Source organism: Bubalus bubalis, chromosome 3, assembly GCF_019923935.1.
Source record: "Bubalus bubalis isolate 160015118507 breed Murrah chromosome 3, NDDB_SH_1, whole genome shotgun sequence".
Taxonomy (NCBI): Eukaryota; Metazoa; Chordata; class Mammalia; order Artiodactyla; family Bovidae; genus Bubalus; species Bubalus bubalis.
The window spans coordinates 55,804,358-55,817,042 of NC_059159.1; the positions used below are offsets into that span (position 1 = coordinate 55,804,358).

At 40.2% G+C, this 12,685-nt stretch overlaps 1 protein-coding gene across 1 annotated transcript in view; it reads right to left on the reverse strand.

Annotated features, from left to right (window-relative positions):
• ANKFN1 (ankyrin repeat and fibronectin type III domain containing 1) overlaps positions 1-12,685 on the reverse strand; it is a 190,422-nt gene that overhangs the window by 71,688 nt on the left and 106,049 nt on the right. Inside the window, exons 6-8 of the mRNA XM_006076245.3 lie at positions 12,026-12,123; positions 8,780-8,870; positions 1,395-1,502 (exon numbers count right to left, since the gene is read on the reverse strand). Of these exons, the coding sequence (XP_006076307.1) occupies positions 1,395-1,502; positions 8,780-8,870; positions 12,026-12,123 (297 nt within the window). The remainder of the gene's footprint in view (positions 1-1,394; positions 1,503-8,779; positions 8,871-12,025; positions 12,124-12,685) is intronic.

The following is a 12,685-nucleotide window of genomic DNA, read 5'->3' on the forward strand; positions in this document are numbered from 1 at the left end:
AGAAAAATCTATCCAATTGCTTTATCATTTTTGCATGCCATGCAGGAGCTGAGGGACAGGGAAATGATGGAAAGGCAGAAGAAGAGAAAGGAGCCTAGGTAACACCTGACTTGGTTAAATGGGCCCTGGATAACTGAGAACTGAGGGTATTTTGGCCAGTGTGGAATGTTGAAGGCTCTTTTCTGGCTAAAGTTTTCCTAGAGATCCAAGAATGAAATTCCCCTTGGGTTTCCTTCTCAAGCTTCCTCCATGCATATTCACATTTCCTAATGAACCAGCCACTCATTAGAACATGATTTTCTTGCAAACACTTGCCCTCATTTCTAGCTATAGCTGGCATTTCTTAACAGCTCTATATAGCTATATAGCAACTGGGAACAACTTTTGCTAGTGCTTAATATGATTTTCTTATACCCAGTCAAAACCCGTTTAGCATTTCTTAGTTTCAACCATAGATTTCTAACCTAGCTGGTCCAGCAGTGCCCTCTTCTAGAGAATACAATGCAGTTAGAGTTCTGATGGGTGAAGGAGCATGGAAAATGAAAACTTTATGGAACTTTTAATTCTCCAAATAAAACTAAGTGCCTGCTCCACAAATCATTACACCAATCAGAAACCTGACCCTGTCCCATTTGAACAGCTCAAGTAGAAAATAATCTTTTTAAAGCTTTGCAGAGATTTTCTGGGTATAGTTAGCTATGTCTAGAGAAGGTGTGCCCTACTTTGTCGTGAGCAGTAGTACAGGGAAAGATTAAAATTCAGGGGGAGAGTAAAAGCCAGCGCCCTGTCCTGATGGAAGAGTGGGACACAAATTGAGGTGTAACAAGAAGACTGGCTTGGAGACAGAAAATCTAGGTTGGTATCTTGATTCTGTTTCTTCTTGGCATTTTGCCTTGGTCAAGTCACTTAGCCTCAGGGATAATTTCCAAAATGAGGATGAAAAGAGATATTGAAAGTGAAATTGCGTGTAAACTTTATTATAAATACACACAAAAGTTTGCTGATACAATTGGTTGGGCTTCCACAGGATGCTCAGAGAATTTTTGTTGCAGGCAAAAAGTCTGAGGGTGAACGTCCCAAAGACCCGGCACACGGAGAGGCTCTGTGAAGGTGCAGTTTAAACAAAACTAGTGGCAGTCGCTATTTTTCCTGTGCTTGTGTGCAAACTGTTCCTATGGAGTGAGGGTGCGCAAGAAAGAGGAAGGGACGGAAGGGAGAGTCTCTTCTCAAGGGTTAAAGCAAGATAGTGCTGTAAAGTGATTCCAGATGTACAAATATTAATATCTCTCTCCCTCCTTGATGAATGAGAAGGTATGACCCAGTTAGGAAGCTGCTAAAATTACCGGCGCCACCGAGACCTCAGTCGATGGCCCGGAGGAGATTTTTATCCTTACCCCGGCAACTATAATGCTGATGAAGGGCTCGGACCTGCTGCAGCAGACCTTCCAAAACTTCACTCTGTCCCTTGTGTCTGGGTGCTCTGTCGTCATAGTCTTTCCAGTCTATTGAACAAAAGAAACAAACAGAGTGAAATTCTCAAGTAGGAGAGGCCTCCTCCCTGCCTGGCCTCGGGAGCTGGGTTGTACTTATACTACCCACAGGCTCTGTGGATGAGCACCCAGCACTCGCACAAGGAGCAGGGACTGCCAAGGGTTTGGAAGCTGCCATTGTTCAGGCCCTGTACAAAACAGTAATTGTGGTTGGTGTCTTGTGTTGGGCCGTTTTAAGGCAAGAGAAAATGGTAATCGAAAGCCAAAAGAAAATAGAGGATTTGGGAGTCCAGTGTCCCCTCCCGCAGCTCCTTACCCTCCTTTTGAGCATCCGTGTCCTAATCAGTTCCCCTGTCACCTCTCCATTCAGCACCCCAGGTCGCGACTGCATTCCCACAGAAGGAAAGAAAGGGGTGGGAATGTGCAGACTAGATGAAATCCACAGTCCCAATGCTTTTATTGTAGGTTTCACACTTTTGGCCAAATTGACATTTCTTTCCAAGGAAAGAGCCCATGTCAGATGCCAAGAAATGGAAATCTACATTTTAGCTCTAATGAATGTCTGCTTTGGTTAGCTGGCACGGCAGCTCCTCCACATACTCTGAGCCACCAACCACCCTGTCTGCTCAGTCTCTAAATATACAGTATTAGCTTACATGGCAAATTTAAATTGCAATACCCACTGAGATTTTTCTCCCCCTTCTATTTTCATTCCATTTGGCTATGATGATATCAAAAGTAATAATCCGTATGGGACTAATATCAAGATTATAATTCTGCTGTCTCCAACTCTAGTTTTATTTATTTATTTATTTATTTTCAGCAGGTCAGCCATTTCAAAGTCCATCCCTTTCCTCCTCTAATCTCTTTCCCCCTGGCTTTTACTTTCTGGATCTTTCAAAAGCAGCAACTTAAAGTGCTTCTTAGTTTAAATGCTTTCTCTAAAATTGGTAGACATTCTTTTCAAGAAAGGCCAGTTAGTTCATGAATATATCTGAGGCTTAAGTTCTAATTGAACAAGTTTCAAGTTCCTTCCACCTAGAGTTATTTTAAAATAGCGAGTCTCTCTTGTTCAGCCTCTTGCTAAGCTGATGCCATGACAGTTGAAAGTGAAGTGAAAGTGAGAGTTGCTCAGCTGTGTCTGACTCTCTGTGACCCCACGGACTATACAGTCCATGGAATTCTCAGGCAAGAATACTGGAGTGGGTAGCCTCTCCCTTCTCCAGTGGATCTTCCCAACCCAGGAATCTAACCGGCATCTCCTGCACTGCATGTGGATTCTTTACTAGCTGAGCTATGAGGGAACGCTGCCATGGCAGTTATGTTCAGTAAAAGCATTCTGGACTGGTCCATCCCAGGCCAAGCAGTTCAGCATAGTCAGAAAGGACTCAGGTTATGGAGTCAGATAAGTCTGGTTTTAAACCCTAACACTTCTGATTCCTAGTTTGGTATCTGTAAGCTGACAGCGACTTGACTCAGTAGTATGAAAAAGGGGTATAGTATCTATCTGGCAGGATTTTTGTGAGGATTAAATGAGAGGTGTATTATATTAGATATTCAGCACAGTGTTACATGGCAAGCCTTATGTAAGTAATAATTTAAAAAGAAGGGACCTCATTGGTGAACTCCCTGAATGGTGTATATGGAAACATCATTTCTTACCTTAGCAGATAATTCCCTTTGAAGTGGAAGGCCTCGGAGATTTTCTAATCCCTCTTCCTTCTCATCTATTCACCATGTACCCATCTTCCTTTTGCACCTCTCAGAAAATGAAGGCCCGGAGAGAGCCATTCCAGTTCTAAATTATTCAGCTTGTTGGTGGCGTAGCCAGGACTATAACATAGTCTCATGACCCTCTGTACAGCGCTCATTTCCTTATACCATGGTGGTGTTTTTGTTTTTGTTTTCTGTTGAGAGGGAGGGTGGGAGTCTGGTTGGAGTCTGTGCTGTGGCTTAGTTGTGGTCGACTCGAGACAGGGAGTTGGCATAGGTGCTTTCTGTGGATGCTGTGCCTTGTTGGCAGAAACCGTGACTTAATTTCTCTCTGCCTCAGGGCTCTTCTCTGTAAAGTGAGCTTTTGAATCTCTTTTTTAGGTTATTTGTGGTTTCAGAGGAATAATGTAAGTAAAGCACTATTCTGGGCACACTGGAGATGCTCATTAAATGTTGGTAAAGCATTGTGACTTGAAACATGATGGTGTTCATGTAGAATGGGCTAGGAAAGAGCTTTTACTGGGAAATTTAGAAATGTCCAAGGAAACAAATTCCAAGTGGCCCTTGGACTATCTATAGTGTCCCTGGTATCTGGACACAGTGAGAATAAACAATGCTCTCATGAATTCCCAGAGGCTGTTATGTGTTTTTTTCTCTTAGGTGAATATATCTGAAGTACTCAGATAAGATGAGCAAAGCTGTTTGCTTGAGCGAGACTCCTGGGTGGCTGAATTACTACATGACTCTGAACGTACTCATACATTCTAATGAGTGTTAATACTGCCATCAATTCAGGGGGAGATGAATTAGACCTGGCCCTTTCAGCTGAGCCCTATTACATCAGAGGTGAGCTTGAACTGATGACTTTATGATACATTAGAAAATTGCTAATGCTAAATTGCAGCCTTAGTGAGCACTGGACGTGATGCCAAGGTTTTTGGAAAGAATGAGTTTTTCTCATAGATGTTTGGAAGGTTCTGATGACTACATAAAATAGGAGACTTTAGGGATGAGGAAGAAAATTGAAAATATATTAAGAAATCAGGAACCTGACAGGAATAAACTTAGTGTGGTAGGAAAAGAGCAGATTGTGCCACATAATACTGTTCACTGTTCTGGTAACAAGAACACTCCAGTTGCAACACAACGCAGAGCTTACATTCGCTGGCGATATCAGGGCTCTCCTGATCGTAACTCAGACAAGCCTGTCTGGGTCCTGTTCTCTTGGTACGTACCATGCCGTTTAACATCAGTCTATAAAAACACATTAAGGCCTTTTGTAAAAATATTTTAAAAAGCTTTATAGCTTACTGGAACATATTACCAAATTTCCAATTACTCTGTCATGTTAGAATACATTGTCCTCTAGTAAATATCTGAATGCTGATATATGTTACATCACAATGTCATACTCTGTTTATAAATAGAACCAGAGTGTTTTTATATTGTTCTTTCCAAGTGACATGGCAAGTCTGCAGCGACTGTAATGACATGTTTCGATTTCAGTTCTTTGCCAGATACCCCTACTAATCAAATGTGCTGTTTTAGAAAGTGTTGCCATTTGCTATGTTAATTACCGAGTAATAAGTAACTCTTCCCAGCCCTGGACAACTGTTCTTTTCATTCTGGAGAAAGCTCTTCAAATGAGCTGTGAGGGAGAGTATCTGAATAGAATTTGAGGTTTACAGAACCAGGATCCATCTGATGTTTATAAGTAAACACATAAGTCAGAACTTGCGTGGGGTATGCATTTGGAGTGGCTTCCCCCCTTTTACACCTTCAGGCATACTGTTTTTTCCCTCCTTTTTTTTTTTTTTTTTTTTGCTTTTCTATTCCTGTTATCCTTCCATCTTCAAAAATACACATCCTTCCTCTCTGTCCCACCCTGGAATGAGATTGGATCCTTAAGTATCTTAGTATACTAGACAGTATAGTAGTATCTTATCTTAATCTTGCAATATTCCCCACACGTGTTTCTGGCAAGCCTTCAGTAAGAAAGATGCCCAGGTAAGACTGGAATAGTTATTAAATCAACAAACGCTAGGGGAGTCAGGAGTCTTAGAGATCTTTGGTATTTGTGGTCCAAGGCTTTGTATGGTCTGATTTAGCTATCTGAATCCACAAGAGACAAGAATACACAGAAGAACTCTATAATAAAGTTCTTAATGACCCAAATAACCATGATGGTGTGGTCACTCACCTAGAGCCAGACATCCTGGAGGGTGAAGCGGGCCTTAGGAAGCATTACTATGAGCAAAGCTAGTGGAGGTGATGGGGAATTCCAGCTGAACGATTTAAAATCCTAAAGGATGCTGCTGTGAAAGTCCTGCACTCAATATGCCAGCAAATTTGGAAAACTCAGCAATGGCCACAGGACTGGAAAAGGTCAGTTGTCATTCCAATCCCAAAGAAGGACAATGTCAAAGAATGTTCAAACTGCTGCACAATTGCACTTATTTCACATGCTAGCAAGGTAATGCTCAAAATCCTTCAAGCTAGGCTTCAGTAGTACGTGAACTGAGAACTTGCAGATGTACAAGCTGGGTTTAGAAATGGCAGAGGAACCAGAGATCAAATTGCCAACATCTATTGGATCATAGAAAAAGCAAGAGAATTCCAGAAAAAACATCTACTCCTGCTTCATTGACTCTGCTAAAGCCTTTGTGTGGATCACAAAAACTGTGGAAAATTCTTGAAGAGATGGGAATACCAGGCCATCTTACCTGCCTCTAAGAAACCTGTATGCAAGTCAAGGAGCAACAGTTAGAGCTGGACATGGAACAATGGACTGGTTCAAAATTGGGAAAGGAGTACATCAAGGCTGTATACTGTCACCCTGCTTATTTAACTTATATGTGGAGTACATCATGCGAAATGCTGGGCTGAATGAATCACAATCTGGAATCAAGATTGCTAGAAGAAATACCAATAACCTCAGAAATATCAATAACCAGGAGAAATATCAATAACCTCAGAAATATTGATAATCATCCAGTGGCAGAAAATGAAGAGGAATTAAAGAGCTTCTTGATGAAGGTGAAAGAGGAGAGTTAAAAAGCTGTCTTAAAACTCAACATTCAAAAAACTAAGATCATGGCATCCAGTCCAATCACTTCTTGCAAATAGATGGGAAAAAATGGAAATAATGACAGACTTTATTTTCTTGGACTCCAAAATCACTGCAGACATTGACTGCAGCCATGAAATTAAAAGATGGTTGCTCCTTGGAAGAAAATCTGCAACAAACCTAGATAGCATATTGGAAAGCAGAGACATCATTTTGCTGAAAAAGGTCTGTATAGCCAAAGCTATGGTTTTTCAATAGTCATGCATGGATGTGAGAGTTGAACCATAAAGAAGGCTGAGCGCTGAAGAATTGATGCTTTCTAACTGGGGTGTAGGAGAAGACTTCTGAGAGTCCCTTGGCCAAAAAGGAGATCAAACCAGTGAATCCTAAAGAAAATCAACCCTGAATATTCATTGGAAGGACTGATGCTGAAGCTGAAGCTCCAATAATTTGGTCACCTGATGTGAACAGCCAACTCACCGGAAAAGACCCTGCTGCTGAGAAAGGTTGAAGGCAGGAGGAGAAGGGAGGACAAGGATGAGATGGTTGGATGGCATCTTTGACTCAATGGACATGAATTTGAGCAATCTCCAGGAGACAGTGAAGGACAGGGAAGCCTGGCGTGCTGCAGTCTATGGGGTCATAAAGAGTCAGACACGACTGAGCGACTGAACAACAACAGCAATAATCCACTGCAGGCAGGAGTTGGTATTGGCTGGTTGGCTTTTAGTCTGATTGTCTGCCTGATAGCAGGGCGCTAGTTACTGCATAGAGTCTTGACTAGTTCCGACTTAATCCTGGCTCAGCCATGTACCAAAGTTGTGATCCTGGGCAAGGCAACATCTTCTCTCAATCCTAATTTCCTTATTAGAAGAGGAGGAGGAGAGCATGGTGGTTAAGAGCAAGGGACACAGGGTTTAGACTTGGCTTCAGTACTTGCTAATTTTGTGTTGTTGGGCTATATGTGTGTGTGTTATGTACATCAACATTAATAGTTCCCTCATCAGTAAAATAGTAAAAATCACCTCAACAGGTTTGTTATGAAGATTGACTTAATCAGTATAAAATTCTTAGGTCAACATGCAGCGTATGAGCAGCTTTAGAAATGTCAGCGCTGGTGTTCATAGTGACGCAGAGGATCATGGTGATGTTTGTCCACAAGATGGGAACAACACTGCTGTTGGGGTTAAGTGACATACCAACTCTGAGAGCTCATAATGTACCACCTGGTTCATGGTTTCTCCCAGGTAAGCGCTATTAGAATACTTGAAAAATGCATAAACGTATAAAAAGGAAACCAAAGAGCCTATAATCTTGTAGCCTAAATATCCACTGTTAAATTTTAATAATTATATGCAGATGCACCTACCTAATTGTGGTCAGACTCACAGTTTAAATGAGAAAAATCTGTGAAATTTGTTTATATAAAACTTATACTATATGAATGTCTTCTATACAATGTTGGTTTTTTAAAAACACCGTTTTTAACGGTTGTATATTGCTCTATAGTGTGGATCCCTAATCATCATGTTTTATTTAACCATGAAGTTGATATTGGAATTTGTTCTCCCCATCACACATGATAGTTCACTATATCAATATATTGCTGCAGTGCCCATGTTTGTTCATGATTGTGTCTCTGCATCTGTTTCTTTAGGTTATATTCTTAGATGTATAATTATGGGATAGAAAGAAATGAATGTTCTTATAGCAGTTGATATAATATAAACATTGTTTTCCACAAAGGATGGAGCAGTTTGCACTTTCACAAGAACATGTGATACCATTTAAAATGATCACATTAGTGAAGATTTCTTTTTAAATTAAAATATAATTCAGAGCAATAGATTTATCATACAGAAAAATCTGTCATATTGTGGTATGTCTGGAGATATTTCTTCTTATTAAATTTTCTGGTTAATAGAGAATTACCAAATATACCACACATAAATTATTAATTTTAAACTAAGGGGCTTTGCTGGGTTTTTCCGCCACCATTACAAATATTACAGATTTTGTTTTTGGCAGAGTGTAGCAGAGTGCCTGTTAATAAGGACGGAATGTAAGTAAGATTTGCTAGACTTTTGGTGAGGGAGGGGAGGTGAGAGCTAAAGTGGATTGCATGTACTCGGGGCCAGCCCGTCCTAGTATGACATTTCAGTACCTCCCCACAAAAGCCCTGTGAAGGGTATGATCCTACCCATTCTACAGATGTTGAATTGAGACCCAGAGAGTTTAAGGAAATCTTTAAGGCCATGCAGCTAATAAAATGTATAATGGGTATCAAATTCAGTTTTGCTGGTTCCAGATTCCCCCTTCTTTCATTCCACTGAGTTGCCTCCCAGGGAAACATTTCTGCAGAGGACTCATTCATTACGTGGCCAGATGCTACTCTGAGGAGGTCTTGTTAGTCCGAAGCAGTGGGGAGAGGGAATGGCAGTGGCATCCCGAGGATGGAATTGGAGTTGGAGCCTGGCCAGGCTTGGGAGAGCTCACAGCCACCACCTACTAGAAGGAGAGGCACATGCTGGCGTCGTGGTCTGAGCAGGTCCCCATCCTTTCATGTTATAAGCCGACACTTGGACAAAATACTGTTGGCCCTGCAAAGTATCGAAACAGAGAGAATGACGCACTGGGACTTTTATTTAGTCAGTTTTACTCTGTGTCTGATGAACTCATTCATCCCATGACCCACACTTTAACTGTCTAGCTTTTCTTGACTACTATGGTTTTACATGATAATAGATGTGTTTGGGGTGCCCTCTTAATTTCTTTGTGCTTTCTTTTTTCCAAAATTGGAATATCATAGTTGTTTTTCCTGGCCTCCCCCCAAATATTATACACCAGTTTTTAAGTCATAGTCCTGTATGGTTTACCAAAACCTGCAATTTCTCACCCTTTATCTGTTTTTCCTTTTTTTCTGCTCCCTAGTGGCATATGCTATCACCTTTTTCTAACTGATCATCTTGCTTTATAAAATTGACAAGTTGTAATGAACACATTTTCAGATTAATAATTAAAGGTCTGCTCCATTCTTTCAGTGGTTGCATAGTACTCCACTTTGGTTAAACACATTTATTTATTTAACCAATCCCTCATCGGTGGGCAGATCGTTTCCACATTTTACGATACAATAAATAATACTGTAATAAATATTCTTTACTCAATTTTTTTAAATTAAATCTTTGATGTTACTTCCTTTTAAAAACCATTATTAAAACAATAGTTTATATCTTTAATGTCTTAAGATATCAAGAATTAAGGAGTTGTGGCTGTGTGGAGGTTCCTCAAAAAAAAAAAAAAAAGAACTTCAATATGATCCAGCAATTCCACATCCAGATATTTATCCAAAGAAAGCAAAACACTGATTTCAAAAGATATATTCATCTGAATGTTCATAGCCGCATTATTTACAATAACCAAGGTATGGAAGCAATCTGTGTCCATCGGCATATGAATGGATAAAGAAGATGTGATACACACACACGCATATACACCACACATACACACACACACACACACACACATACACACAGACAATGGACTCAGCCATAGAGTGAAGTTTTGCCATTTGCAACAACATGGATGGGCCCAGAGGATATTATGCTTAGTGAAATAAACCAGAAAAAGATAAATACTGTATGATATCACTTATATGTAGAGTCTAAAAAATAAAACAAACTAGTAAATATAACAAAAAGGAAACAGACTCACAGATACAGAGAACAATCAGTGGTTACCAGTAGGGAGAGAGAAGTAGGGAGGAGAGAGAAAGGAGAAGAGAATTAAGAGGTAGAAACCACTCGGTAAAAAATTAAGAAGACACAGCAAGTATGTAATGTACAACACTGGGAATATAGCCGATATTTTATAACTTCAAATGACGTATGATCTATAAAAATATTGGATCACGACATTCTACACCTGAAACTAATATAACATTGTAAATAAACTGGACTTCTCTGTATTTATTTATTTTTGGCCATGCCCCTGGCGGGTGGGATCTCAGTTCCCCGGTCAGGATCCAACCTGTTCCCTGTGCAGCTGCGGTGACGGTGTGGAGTCTTAACCACTGGACCACCAGGGAGGTCTCATACGCGTCAATTTGTAAAAAAGAATTAAGTTGTTTTTCGTCTGATTATAGTGTTTTTAAAATGTTTTGTATGGTTTTATGTTTTTGCTTTGAGGAATATTTTTTTCTCCCCCAGAAGGGTATTTCAGAAGTCAGCACTTGTTAAAACGTTGCTTGTAAAATCTGTAAAATAGTGTTTGAAGTTAAAAAAAAAAAATAGCAATCTTTGTAGAGCCTTGGCTAGGGAGTTAATAATAGTGGCCTTACCTATTATAAACTTAATTTTTATAACATTAAAAATGGGTTTCTATGTACCTCAACGTTATGGAGATTCTGTAGAAGTGTAAATCTGCTTCTAGGCTTTTATGTGATTAGGATAGTGTCTGCATTACTCTCATTGGACGGCCAAGTGGAAAAACTTAATCCCTATAAAAATTAGTTCAAATATTAGAGAATCCTCTGTGGAGAGTTTTCCATTTTTATCACCATATCACTTTTTCTTTTAAGCAGTGGAAATTCCCTTGGGTTCTCTCTGGCCCTCTTCCATCGTGTGAGCTATAGTGTTGGGAATCAGATGCCGATAGCATCTCTGGGGGCCACCCACTCAGGGGTTTGTTTGTTCTGCTAATCCATAGTTTTGGCCCCTGGTATAGACGTGTAAGTAAGATGAAAAGTTAAGATTCTGTGATGATGACCCAACCACCAAGAATTCTCTTAGAATAAGCTGGTTCAAACTTGAAGAAGTGCAACCTAACACAGCTTTTTAATTCTGGGCTTCAGGATTATGCTTTACAGATAACTGTTTTAGCCTTTTAGAAAAACAAGAAAATTCTCCCTCTGCCTCTCACATTTGAAGGTCCTAAGATATTAATTATTTGAGTTGGATAGAAAATAATACAGGTTCAAGTTTACCTGAAACCTTTTTAGTTAAAACAAAATTGATGATCCAGTTTAGTTGCATTAATTGTTTGAGGAAATATAGGGTTTGTTCCAGTCTGAACTGAGTTGTTAGGTGTTTTTTATATACTGCATTTCATATGCTCATATAGCTTGTAGTTCTATAAATAATTAACATTTAGACTGGTTAAACAAATAAGCACAGTTTGTTCCAGTTTTTCATTTACAGTTTAAATTGGTTCAAGTTACTGAGAAGTGTACAGCCACCATATATAATTTCTTTTTTTGTGAAAGCAGATTTAGACACACTTTTTTTTTTTTTTTTTTTCTGTAATCAGGGGAAAAGGATTTCTCTCAGGAAATTGTGTGACTCCAGTTGATGACTGATCTCAACCGAGGCTGTCGGGGTGAGGGTTAGATGAGGCTGTTATTTTTACCATCAGACAGGGAGTCAAAATTGGATCTCTGAGAGCCTTTGATCCCTCCCCCCAGCCCCGAGATTAAACTGTGATCCAGAAAGCAGCAGCTTTCAAGGCTTGCATGAGGCCAGTCTTTTTCTGATCTCTGTAGAACATGGCAGCTTACAAAGTAGTTCATGCTGTCTGCTCTCTCCTTTGTGGGGTTCAGATTATGGATACCAGACATATCATGCTTAATGAGTGGCAGTTGTTGCCAGAGGAATGGGCGTTGGCTGTTGCTTCCAAAGTAGGCATTTGCTACGAATATCCCAGCACAGACATCAGGGGCAGGGGAGCAGGGAGTGTGACGGGAGGACATGGCGTTTACCGTTGTAAGTCCTGTGATTGTGTATTTCAGGGTCTGCAGGTTTTCCATGATGATTTCTCCAGCCAGAGGACAAAAGTCTTTAGACATGCTCCATTCCACTGGATGGAAACGGGAGGGTGGGGGGAAAGAGAGGGAGAGAGAAAAATAGGGAAAGAAAAAGGAAGAAGAGTCATCTATCAAGAATCTCTCTCAAAAACAGTGAAGTTTATCATCTTTCCCCTATATTGGCAATCTAACAATTCTCAGGGTAAGGCAGTTTCCATGTCCACCATTATTTTTTAAAACAAAAGCAGGAAAAAAGCACTCATTCACTCAATAGTGATTGTGTGTGCTAAGTCACTTTAGTCGTGTATGACTCTTTGTGACCTCGTGGACTGTAGCTGGCCAGGCTCTTCTGTTCATGGGATTCTCTAGGCAAGAATACAGGAGTGGATTGCCATGCCCTTCTCCAGGGGATCTTCCTGACCCAGAGATCGAACCTGCATCTCTTAAGTCTCCTGCAGTGGCAGGCAGGTTCTTTATCCCAGTGCCACCTGGTATGTATTTATGCGTATAGATACACACATGCTAAGACATATTATATACAAGTTTGTTGTGTATAGAAGATAAGTTATTTATTACATGTTAGAAGTGAAGGATTCATTAGGATATTACCTTCTA